General features: G+C 46.3%; 2 protein-coding genes across 3 annotated transcripts in view; both read right to left on the reverse strand.

Annotated features, from left to right (window-relative positions):
• Positions 1-13058, reverse strand: part of SERAC1 (serine active site containing 1) — a 408753-nt gene that overhangs the window by 359145 nt on the left and 36550 nt on the right. The window lies entirely within an intron of this gene.
• Positions 1-13058, reverse strand: part of GTF2H5 (general transcription factor IIH subunit 5) — a 50024-nt gene that overhangs the window by 612 nt on the left and 36354 nt on the right. Inside the window, exon 2 of the mRNA XM_063917653.1 lies at positions 7630-7748. Coding sequence (XP_063773723.1) covers positions 7630-7664 — 35 coding nt within the window. The 5' untranslated portion in view covers positions 7665-7748. The remainder of the gene's footprint in view (positions 1-7629; positions 7749-13058) is intronic.

Consider the following 13058-nt stretch of genomic DNA (forward strand, 5'->3'; position numbering starts at 1 on the left):
ACTGCAAGCTTCTTACTCCAGTCTGCATTACAAGTGCATTTCTATAGATGACATAAGACACCTCGCCAGCACACTAAAAGTATATCTTCACCTTAGCTATCGGGTAAGAATGGACACTGTAGTATATCTACTCTTGTAGGTAACATAAATTTTGAAATAATGGAGACCCATAAAATCCTCAGCTCTTAATAACGACAGCCAATGCATTGTCAAAACATTTAATTTAATGCTGACCAAAAGTGAACTTTATGGAAAACCCTTAAAACTAGGTTACTTGTATGGTTTCACCAAAAACAGTACCGTTTCCAACAGAGCTAGAACTTATCACCAGTTACTGCTGAACCAGTACAACACAGGCTCACTCACATAACTGCGTAGACTCTGAGCTCTAGCACTAAGGACAAGACCAGGAGACAATGGATTGTGTCTGACCAACGTATCACGTGGAATCCAAGTACAGTAGGAATACAACAGTGGATAAACACTTGAATGGTAAGGAAAGACAGCACTAGATAAGATTAATACTAGGCACACGTCAGAATTCAGGTCACTGTCCGAACAGGTGGAATGCTTTGGTAATTAGTAAGCAGATAGCCAGGAGAGGAAGAGATGTAGTGAGGAAGAAAATAGGTAAATAAAATCCTATCGGTAAATCATTTTCTCGAAGTCCATTTAGTACCATGGGGTATAGACGGGTCCACTAGGAGCCATGGGCACTTTAAGAATTTGATAGTGTGGGCTGGCTCCTCCCTCTATGCCCCTCCTACCGGACTCTGCCCAAGAAGACGGACATACTTTGAGAGAAGGATACAAAAGGACAGTGGTGAGATTCCGAACCAGCACACACAAACAAGAGGAAAGCCATGCTAACCAAACATGGAACAGAAACAGGAACGGCTGAACCAAACTAAAATACTTAACCAAGTAACAGTGTAGGAAGAAACGAAGCACTGGGTGGGCACCCAGTATCCTCTACAGACTACGAGAAAAGGATTTACCGGTAGGTAATTAAAATCCTATTTTCTCTTATGTCCTAGAGGATACTGGGGATCCATTTAGTACCATGGGGAAGTACCAAAGCTCCGAATCCGGGGTGGGAGAGTGCTGAGGGTCCTGCAGAACTGATTGACCAAACTGAAGGTCCTCAGTGGCCAAGGTATCGAACTTGTAGAATTTTGCAAACGTGTTCGAACCTGACCAAGTAGCTGCTCAGCAGAGCTGTAAAGCCGAGACACCCCGGGCAGCCGCCCAAGAAGAACCTACCGACCTAGTAGAGTTGGCCTGTACAGACTTCGGAAACCGGCAAGCCTGCCATGGAATAAGCATGCTGGATAGTGAGCCTGGTCCAGCGTTCAATAGAATGCTTTGGAGCAGTACAGCCACTCTTATTGGGATCGTAAAGAACAAACAGCAAGTCCGATTTCCTGTGACGAGCCGTTCTCTTCACATACACCTTCAAAGCCCTCACAACATCCAAAGACTTTGAAGTAACAGAGGTGTCGGTCACAACCGGAACCACAACTGGTTGGTTTATATGAAACGCAGACACCACCTTAGGAAGAAATTGCTGATGAGTCCTGAGTTCAGCTGTATTCATGGAAGATTAAATAGGGACTCTTGTGAGACAACGCCCCCAGGTCTGACACACGTCTTGCTGAAGCCAAGGCCAACAGTGTGACGGTCTTCCACGTAAGATATTTTACGTCTACCTCCTGTAAAGGTTCATACCGATTAGAGGAACTGCAGCATCAAAGTGGAGGGAACACGTACACCATCTGATAGACCTATGGAGTTGTAAGAGCATCCACCGCCACTGCCTGTGGGTCTCTTGACGTGGAACAATACAGCTTGAGCTTCTTGTTGAGACGAGAGACCATCATGTCGATTTGTGGACATCCCCATCGAAGTGTCTAGCACCTGAACACCTCCGGGTGAAGGCCCCACTCCCCCGGGTGCAAGTCGTGTCTGCTGAGGAAGTCTGCTTCCCAGTTGTCTACTCCCGGAATGAAGACCGCCGACAACGCCACAGAGTGTTTTTCTGCCCAGAGGATAATTCTTGATACCTTTGACATTGCTGCTCTGCTGTTCGTTCCTCTCTGTCAGTTTATGTACGTTACTGCCGTCACACTGTCCGACTGAACATGAATGGCCCAATCTTGAAGAAGATATGAGGCTTGCAGAAGGGCGTTGTATACAGCCCTGAGTTCCAGAATGTTGATTGGAAGAGCGACTTTCCTGACTTGACCCTCTTCTTTGAAACTGCACCCCCTGGGTGACTGCTCCCCAACCTCTGAGGCTTGCGTCTGTGGTTAGCAGAATCCAATTTTGAATCCCGAACCTTCGGCCCTCGATTAGGTGAGAAGTCTGTAGCCTCCACAGAAGGGAGATCCTTGCCTTTGGCGACAGATGGATCCTCTGGTGCATGTGAAGATGCGATCCAGACCATTTGTTTAACAGATCCAACTGGAAGGGCCTCGCATGAAACCTTCCGTACTGAAGCGCTTCATAAGAGGCCACTATTTTCCCCAGAAGGCAAATGCACAGATGCACAGATATCCGGGTTGGCTTCAAGACATCCCGAACCAGACTGGATTACCAATGCCTTTTCTAACGGAAGAAAAACCTTCTGCGACTCTGTGTCCAGTATCATTCCCATAAATGGGAGCCTCAGAGTTGTCTCTAAACGAAATTTCGGAAAATTTAGAATCCACCCGTGATCCAGGAGTAGTCTGGTTGTGAGACCATTGCTGTCCAACAACCTTTTCATGGACGGTGCCTTTATCAGAAGATCGCCCAGGTACGGAATAATGTTCACTCCCTGCTTGCGAAGGAGAAACATCATCTCTGCCATCTCTGGTAGTGACAGTCTTGTAGTGCAAAGCCTAGATAAGGTTGGTGAAGCAGCCAGATCGGAATGTGAAGGTACGCATCCTTGATATCCAGAGACACTAAGAATTCCCCTTCCTCCAGACCTGAGATCACCGCTATCAAAAACTCCATCTTGAATTTAAAACACTCGTAAGTATGGGTTAAATGATTTTATATTCAAAATCGGTCTCACCAAACAGTCTGGTTTCAGTATTACAAACAAGTTGGAATAGTACCCCTGTTGAGCAGATGAGGTGGAACTGGAACAATGACCTGAGTCTGTACCAGTTTTTGAATGGCATCCTGTATGGTTATACTTGCCTCTTGTGAAGCTGGTAAGCCCGATTTGAAGAATCTGTGAGGTGGGAGTTCCTGAAACTCCAGTCTGTATCCCTTGGAAATAAGATCTATGACCCAGGGATCCTGGCATGTTGTTGTCCAAATGTGACCGAAATTCTTTCCCACCTGCCCGTCTTCCAGGCCATGCGGTCCACCGTCATGCAGAAGGCTTTGAGGAAGCAGAACTGGAGCTCTGTTCCTGAGAACCAGCAGCTGCTAGTTTGCGTGGTTTATCTCTAGCGCCTCTGGTGACAGTAGAAGATCCTCTGACTTTGCCCTTAAACTTGGCAGTCCAAAAGGACTGTAGGGTAGATCCCGAGTAGGTTTTCCTGGTTGGGGGAGAGCTGCAGAAGGAAGATATGTGGACTTACCCGCAGTAGCTTTGGAGATCCATTTATCCAGTTCATCTCCAAATAAGGCCTCTCCTTTGAAGGATAGGCCTTACATGCCTTTCCTGGAGTCCGCGTCCGCAGTACACTGGTGTAACCACAAGCCACTGCGTGTTGACACTGCCATAGCAGTGGTGAGTGCATTAAGCAAACCTACTTCTTTTATGGCTTCCAACAAAGTTTGCAGAGTCCTGTATATGTTGCAGGAGTAACAATCTCCCCCCTAGTTAAGGAATCCAACCCTTCAATAAGATTACCAGACCATTTAGCAATGGCTTTAGTAATCCACGCACATGCTATAGTGGGTCTCTGAGCCACCCCAGCCGCTGTGAACAAGTATTTGACTGTAGTCTCAATCTTACGATCGGCAGCGTCCTTCAGGGAGGCTGCACCAGGGACGGGTAACACAATCTTCCGTGACAACCTGGACACAGATGCATCTACTAATCGGTGGACTTTCCCATTTTTTCCTATAGTCAGGAGGAAAAGATGAGAGTAACCTTTAAGGGATTTGAAATTTCTTATCAGGATGTACCCACGGTTCTTCAAACAGGGTATTCAATTCCTTTGACACAGGAAAAGTGATTGAGGACTTCTTCTTTACATTAAAATAAGATTCCTCACACTCCTCTATCAGCTTATCAGGAATTTGCAGCACATCTCTGATAGCCTCTATAAGAGCCTCTATTCCCTGTGACAGAGCAGCGTCCCCCCCTTTTGAATCCACCTCCCCCATGTCTGACCCCTCAGCGTCAGAGTCAGACTGCAGGTTATGGGCCAGAGTTAGTTTTTGTGGACAAATGGCAAGGGACTGAGACACTTGTTTGGGGACTGAGAGGGTGATTCCGACTTGATTGTAGCTGTGCTAAATTTAGAACAGCTACGATCAGGAACACAGACATGCAGGGGGACGCCCAGCACAGGGCTAGCCCGTCCCAAATATTAGTCCCTGCTCCATCGCAGAAGTGCAAAAGCATCGCTTTTGCACTTCAGGAGTAGCTCCCTGCCAGCGCAGCTTTTGCGTGCTGGCCGGGAGCTACTCCTCGCTGGGTCGCAGCGGCTGCGTTTGATGTCACGCAGCCATTGCGCCCCCCCCTGCACGGTCTGGCAACGCCTCCGTTGGCCGGACTGCACCCACAAAACGGCAGCCAAACGTAGCCGTTCCGCCCCTCCTGCTCTGTGACCGCCTCTGCCTGTCAATCAGGCAGAGGTGATCGCTAGGCAATAATAGCCGTCGGCTGTCAGCCATGCGCTGGTGAACTGTGGCGCCGGCGCAGGTCTGACCTGACCGCATTGCTGCAAAGAACTGCAGCGAGAGATCAGTCAGAATGACCCCCTGAGTCTCATCTCATCCACAGACTGTCTTAAGTATTGCGTTTCTTTCTCATTGCGGGACAATTTATTAGAGATATTTGAAATCATTCCTTTGAAGGAATCCAGCCGCACTGGTTCAGCCCCGCTAGCCTGAGAAGGTGCACTACACTGAGTACATAGTAGTCAGCTCCCTGGGGAAGAGGAACACTCCGCCGTACATGAAACACACTCTTTGCCTGACATAATGTAAATGTGACAGCACACACACACACACACACACACACACACACACACACACACACACACACGTGTGTTAAAAGCACAATTAACCCACAAAGAGCCCTTCCAGGGTAACACAGTATCTTGGAGCCAGCCCACAGTGCCATTATCGCTAATGCCAAGCTTAGCCGGGTTGCAGACTAAGTACCCAGGTTAGGGACTTTGTACACTAATATCGCTCCCCCCTTTCTATGACCCCCTGGCATCCCCGTCAGGCAGCGTCTGTGTCCACTGCAGAGGGAAAATGATGAGCTGCTGGATCCCCTCATAGTGAAGCCCAGCCCCTCCAATGGCGCTCGGTCTTCCCGCTTTTTTTTTATACTGGCTGAGGAAATTTTTGTGCTTAAAATGGAGAGAAAACCGTTTTAAGGATGTTTTTGCCAGTGTGGGTACTGTGTACAGTGAACCGAGACTCAGTTGTGTACTGTGTCTGGAGACGCAATCCGCCCCAGTTAGAAGCCGTGTGTCTCCGTACACTCATGCCGTCATAATGGCTGGCGACCCGCTAGCAGGGATGCCAGCTTAGTACTCACCACTCTTCTATCTTCCGGCTCTGTTAGGGGTGGCGGCGTGCTGCGCGAATGTATCCTCGCCGTGGTGGGGCTTGTGAATAGTTCCCCTCAGGAGCTTAGTGTCCTGTCAGCGGGGAACGGGACCATTAACCCTTCAAGAGGTTGGGCCGTTCCCACCCCTAAGTCCCACGAAGCAGAAAAATAAATGCAGAAAACTCTTCAGGAGCTTCCATAAGTGTGACCGGCTCCTCCGGGCACATTTTCTAAACTGAGTCTGGTAGGAGGGGCATAGAGGGAGGAGCCAGCCCACACTATCAAATTCTAAAAGTGCCCATGGCTCCTAGTGGACCCGTCTATACCCCATGGTACTAAATGGATCCTCAGTATCATCTAGGACGTAAGAGAAAGCAGAAATCAATACACAGAATCAATGTCAGCCAAGGGTTTCAGGACAATAAGTACACATTACTGCCAATGACTATGCAGACAAGCCTTTGTTAAATAGGGACTCACTGTTAATGAAAGGTACGTGAGCACCCTAAAGCAAGACACAGAAGCTAACCAAAGCAGTCATGTAACCAGGGGTGTAGCAGCTGGAGCTTGAGCACTGGATTCCAGCCTCCCCAAAGGGCACTCCACTGCTGCCAAATTATTTTCCTACTCTTTTGTGTGTGTGTGGGTAGATATGGGAGCTGTGCTCAGGGCTTTCATCTTCGCATAGAGCACCTGCTGAATATCCCAGTCACACACAACTTTCCTCCACATTGGTAGATAGAGGGAAAGGAGGTATGCGACAACCCAAAAGCAGCAATCCTGCTACATTAAACAGTAGAAGTAGAAGGTAAAGAAGTCCCTGCATCTGATGACAGGATGCTGATGCAGATTCCATTTCATGGGGTGGGATCCCTGCCACATAGCCTATTGGTGTATACAGTATATACATGTACGTATTTTTCCACTTCTTGCATTTCAACTGTAAATCTGTGTTTTGTCTTAAAATAATCCAACTTAATATGACCTCCACAAAAATGCAGATGTTAGAATGATCTCCACATGACCCACTTGTAGCAACTGGCTTTTTTATTTCACAGAGGTGATTATCCAATTATGTGACAGCTGCACGCGTATTATCTTATTCACTTAGGTCAAATCATCTGCAGTTCCTCTGTGGAGTATTCATATATACCCATGTTATATTTTGTCTGTGCATTCTGCATATGTGTGCGTTACAATATTCCTTGTACATGTAGCTATGAGCTTTTGGTGAAATGTACAGAAGTCTGGTGGTTGAACAAATGAAATATATACAGATGCATCCTCTTACATCCTTGCTGCAGTCACCATAAACAGTCCTTGAAGTCGCACCATGCAGTCACGGGACTCGATGATGCATCTTAGACGTTCTCATTACTTTGCACCTCAAAGTAATTCAATAAAACGCACAAGCAGCTTCCGCTGATTAAAATGATCATCAGCATCCCTATATTCTGGGTGTAATTGCAGCTCTATCTGCATCCAAAATGCCACGTTACAGTGTTTTACATGAAAAGCATTTTGTATGCAAATACAGTCGAAGTCACACACAGAATATAGGCATGCTGCATTATTATGTTAGTCAGCAGAAGCTGACTGTGCATCATATTACATTACATTTTAGACGCATTTTCGCTAAAAGACGCAAAAAAAGAAGCTCTACACTACCGAGTCACAAAGCACTCACGCGTTATGTGTAATTGGACTTGTAGCGCACGGAGCAAAGATGTAAGAGGACATCTGTAATCTATAGTAGTAGGAAACTATAATTCATGTATTTAGTAACGGAAAGGTTACAAGATAATATTTTGAGGAACAATGCCAAATATTGGTTAGGATCTAATAATACTAAAAAAAAATAAAAAAAATAAAAAAAGTGATAAAGATGAACTTACCATTCCACAAGGACTCCCTTGAGAACATTCACCATGTTGTCAGCCGGACACTGAAGTAGAAGTCTCCTCTTATTATTACTATCCTGGTATTAAGATATGACTGCTAATGAGATGCAGATCTAAAATAAAAAGCAGTCCTCATCTTAGAAAATAATGGCTTTGCTCTGGCAATTTAAAATCATTGCCAATTGGCCTGTATTAAATTCTTATTCTAACCTTTCCTAAATCATGGCTTATTTTGTGCTTTATTAAAAAAAATTTTTTTTTTTTAAATAGCATTAAAAATGAAATAAAAAATTAATAATATTTGGAGAAATTGTATTAATGGAATAGTGGTTGAGAAATCTAATGAAACACGTTTCGTTTGATGGAAGTGATGTATACTTGTGATCTATTTAATTTAGTTGCTAACATACAGTAAATGAACAAACATTTGTCACAAATTAATATTATAGCTATAAATGGACACATGAAAACAATCAAGTAAAGCAACCAAGAACACTTTGGTGACCCCACTTTGAATGTGAATACAGCCACCAATTTATCGGACTGACAACAACCATGTAATCTTATCACTCTGACACACTCCCAGTTTTATACATTATAAGGATACATTGTGTGCAGCAAGGATATCAAGTAAAGCGATGTAGTTATGTGACCGGCGGTAACAATACATCCCCCTACATCCAGCACCCTCACAATCCTGACAGTCAGGATGTAGGGGGAGGTACCAACAGGGACTATTCCCACTCGTGGGTGTCGGTCACCACCGAGCCCGCAGCATGGCGAATGCAGCGAGCCCGTACAGGGGCTTGTTGCGCGTGTGTGTGTCCCCCTCCTGGCAGCATTTCGCTGTCGGGATACCGGTGGTCTCCTGAAATAAAAAAAAACAGTGGTTCCCCAACCTTTTTGAATCATGGCACCGTAGAGTATAAGATTTTTTTTTTACATTTTTTTTAATGGCACCCCTAGGAGAAATAGCTTAACGGAGAAATTCTGGCAAAAAATAATAATAATGGGATTTTAATTACCTACCGGTAAATCCTTTTCTCGTAGTCCGTAGAGGATGCTGGGGTCTATTTAGTACCATGGGGTATAGACGGGTCCACTAGGAGCCACTGGCACTTTAAAAGTTTATTAGTGTGGGCTGGCCCCTCCCTCTATGCCCCTCCTACCAGACTCAGTCTAGAAACTGTGCTCGAGGAGACGGACATACTTCGAGAGAAGGAAATACACAGATAGTGGTGAGATTCACACCAGCTCACACATAACAAAAAGGAAAGCCAAGCTAACCAACTTGGAACAATTCAGCAACGGCTAAAATAACAATACTGAACCAAATAACCACTGCAGGAACACGAAGCACTGGGCGGGCAACCCAGCATCCTCTACGGACTACGAGAAAAGGATTTACCGTAGGTAATTAAAATCCTATTTTCTCTTATGTCCTAGAGGATGCTGGGGTTCTTTAGTTAGTTCTTTAGGTCCTCAGAGGCCAAAGTATCGAACTTGTAGAACTTAGCAAACGTGTTCGACCCAGACCAAGTAGTTGCTCTGCAAAGCTGTAAAGCCAAGACACCCCGGGCAGCTGCCCAGGAAGAACCCACTTTACGAGTAGAGTGAGCCTTAACAGATTTTGTACACGGCTGCCGTAGAATAAGCATGCTCGATAGCAAACCTGATCTAGCGAGAAATCGTCTGCTTAGAAGGATACCCAACCTTGTTGAGATCATAAAAGGACAAATAAAGCATCCGACTTCCTGTGACAAGAAGTTCTCTCCACAAATTTTCAAAGCCCTCAGTCAGTAGCCACTAGCACCACAATAGGTTGGTTGATATGAAAAGCTGACACTACCTTTGGAAGAAAATGCAGATCCGTTCTGAGCTCAGCTCTATCTTCATGGAAAATCAAGTAGGGGCTCTTGCATGACAATGCCCCCAATTCAGACACATGTCTAGCAGATGCTAATGCCAACAGTGTGACCGCCTTCCAAGTAGGAAACTTGCCGTCCACCTCCTGCAAAGGTTCGAACCAATCCGATTGCATGAACTGCAGCACCACATTAAGATCCCAAGGTGCCGTAGGAGGCACAAAGGGTGGATGGATGTACAGAACCCCTTTCAAGAATGTCTGAACCTCAGGGAAGGCAGCCAACTGTCTCTGGAAGAAAATGGGCAAAGCCGAAATCTGGACCTTTATGAAGCCCAAGCATAGGCCCACATCCACACCTGCTTGCAGAAAGAGGAGAAACCATCCCAGTTGAAACTCTACCATTGGAAACTTCTTGGATTCACACCAAGACACATACTTTTTCCAAATCCAATGGTAATGTTTAGACGCAACTCCCTTCCTAGCCTGAATTAGGGTAGGAATTACCTTTTCGGAATGCCCTTCCGAGCTAAGATCTGGCGTTCAACCTCCATACCATCAAAAGTAGCCGCGGTAAGTCTTGATAGGTGAACGGCCCCTTTTGCAGAAGGTCCTTGCGAAGAGGAAGAGGCCTCGGATCTTCCAGCAGTAATTCCAGTAGATCCACGTACCAAGCCCTCCTTGGCCAGTCCGGAGCAATGAGGATCGCCTGAACTTTTGTTCTTTTTATTAGTTTGAGAATCCTTGGGATGAGTGGAAGTGGAGGGAACACATACACTGACTGGCACACCCATGGAGTTACCAGTGCGTCCAACGCCACTGACTGTGGGTCTCTCGACCTGGAACAGTACCTCAGAAGCTTCTTCTTAAGGCGAGAGGCCATCATGTCTACCTGTGGTACACCCCATCACCTCTGAGAACACCTCCGGGTGGAGGCCCAATTCTCCTGGATGGAGAAAGTGTCTGCTGAGGAAGTCCCCTTCCCATTTCCATAACGTTTATTGGAAGGAGAGATTCCTGACTGGACCACCTTCCTTGGAAGTTTTCCCCTTGGGTGACCGCTCCCCAACCTCTGAGACTTGCATCCGTGGTTAGAAGGATCCAATTCTGAATCCTGAACCTGCGGCCCTTGAGTAGGTGAGAAGTTTGCAGCCACCAGAGGAGCGAAATTCTGGCTTTCGGCGACGGACTAATCCACTGGTGCATGTGAAGATGCGACCCCGACCATTTGTCGAGAAGATCCAGTTGGCATTACCTCGCATGGAATCTTCCGTACTGAAGAGCCTCATAGGAGCCTACCATCTTCCCCAGAAGGCGAATGCACTGATGAACAGATATCCGGGTTGGCTTCAGGACATCCCGTACCATTGATTGGATCACCAACGCTTTCTTTACTGGTAGAAACACCCTCTGCACTTCCGTGTTGAGTACCATCCCCAGAAAAGGCAATCTCCGTATCGGTTCCAAATGTTACTTTGGAAAATTTAGGATCCACCCATGATCCTGGAGTAGTCGAGTTGAGAGAGCAATACTCTGCAACAACTTCTCCCTGGACAATGCTTTTATCAGCAGATCATCCAGATATGGAATTATGTTCACTCCTTGCCTGTGAAGGAGTAGCATCATCTCTGCCATGACCCTGGTGAACACAGTCGGTGCTGTGGGGAGGCCGAAAGGCAGTGCCTGGAACTGATAGTGATAATCCAGTAATGCAAATCGGAGATAAGCCTGGTGAGGCGGCCAGATCGGAATGTGAAGGTATGCAACCTTGATATCCAGGGATACCAGGAATTCCCCCTCTTCCAGACCTGAGATCACCGCTCTCAGAGACTCCATCTTGAATTTGAACTCCCTCAAGTAGGGGTTCAAGAACTTTAGGTTTAATATCGGCCTTACCGAACTGTCCGGTTTCGGAACCACAAATGGGTTTGAGTAAAAACCCTTGTGTATTAGTTGAGGTGGAACTGGAAGAATAACATTTGTTCGGAACTATTTTTGAATGGCTTCCTGCAGGATAGCACTTTCTGTCAGTGAAATTGGTAAGCCTGACTTGAGAATCTGTGAGGTGGGAGTTCCTGAAACTCCAGTCTGTAGCCCAGGGTAACAATATTTGTCACCCAGGGGTCTAGGCATGATGTCGCCCAGATAGACTGAAATTTTTTAGTCTTGCTCCCACCTGCCCGATCCCCAGGCTGGGAGGTCCACCGTCATGCTGGAGATTTTGAGGAAGTGTAACCTGGTTTCTGTTCCTGAGAACCTGTTGGTGCAGGTTTTCTGGATTTTCCACAACCACCCCTGAAGAAGGTGGACGGGGATTTGGATTTTTTTAAATTTTGCGGTCCAAAAGGACTGCAGTGTAGATGTAGGATAAGATTTCCTAGTCGGCGGTGTTGCTGAGGGGAGAAATGTTGACTTACCCGCAGTTGCCGTGGAGATCCACGCATTCAATGCATCCCCAAATAGAGCGTGACCTGTGAAGGGTAGGTTCTCCACACTTTTCTTGGATTCTGCATCTGCCTTCCATCGGGGTAGCCAGAGTCCTCTGCGCGCCGAGACCGCCATGGCCGTAGCCCTTGCAATCAGCATACCAAGGTCCTTCATGGCCTCCACCATGAACCCAGCAGAATCCTGTATGTGATACAAAAACAATTCAATGTCACATCTATCCATAGTATCTAAGTCCTCTAGTAATGTGCCGGACCACTTTACTATGGCCTTAGAAATCCATGCACAAGCAATCGTGGGCCTTAACGTCACTCCTGTAGCAGTGTAAAGAGATTTTAGCGTAGTCTCAATCTTGCGGTCAGCCGGCTCTTTCAAGGCGGTTGAACCAGGGACAGGTAAAACCACCTTTTTAGACAACCTAGAAGCGTCTACTATAGGCAGGTTTTCCCACTTCTTTCTACCCTCCTCAGGGAATGGGAAAGCAATGAGAAATCTTTTAGGGATTTGGAATTTTTTTCTCTGGGTTTTCCCAGGATTTTTCAAATAAAGAATTTAACTCCTTAGAAGCAGGTAAGGTGAGCGAGGATTTCTTATTATCCGTAAAATAAGAATTTACTTACCGATAATTCTATTTCTCATAGTCCGTAGTGGATGCTGGGACTCCGTAAGGACCATGGGAATAGCGGCTCCGTAGGAGACTGGGCACAAAAGTAAAAGCTTGAACTAGCTGGTGTGCACTGGCTCCTCCCCCTATGACCCTCCTCCAAGCCTCAGTTAGGATACTGTGCCCGGACGAGCGTACATAATAAGGAAGGATATTGAATCCCGGGTAAGACTCATACCAGCCACACCAATCACACCGTACAACCTGTGATCTGAACCCAGTTAACAGTATGATTAACGAAGGAGCCTCTGAAAAGATGGTTCACAACAATAATAACCCGAATTTTGTAACAATAACTATATACAAGTATTGCAGACAATCCGCACTTGGGATGGGCGCCCAGCATCCACTACGGACTATGAGAAATAGAATTATCGGTAAGTAAATTCTTATTTTCTCTAACGTCCTAAGTTGATGCTGGGACTCCGTAAGGACCATGGGGATTATACC

This window comes from Pseudophryne corroboree, chromosome 4 (assembly GCF_028390025.1).
Source record: "Pseudophryne corroboree isolate aPseCor3 chromosome 4, aPseCor3.hap2, whole genome shotgun sequence".
NCBI lineage: Eukaryota > Metazoa > Chordata > Amphibia > Anura > Myobatrachidae > Pseudophryne > Pseudophryne corroboree.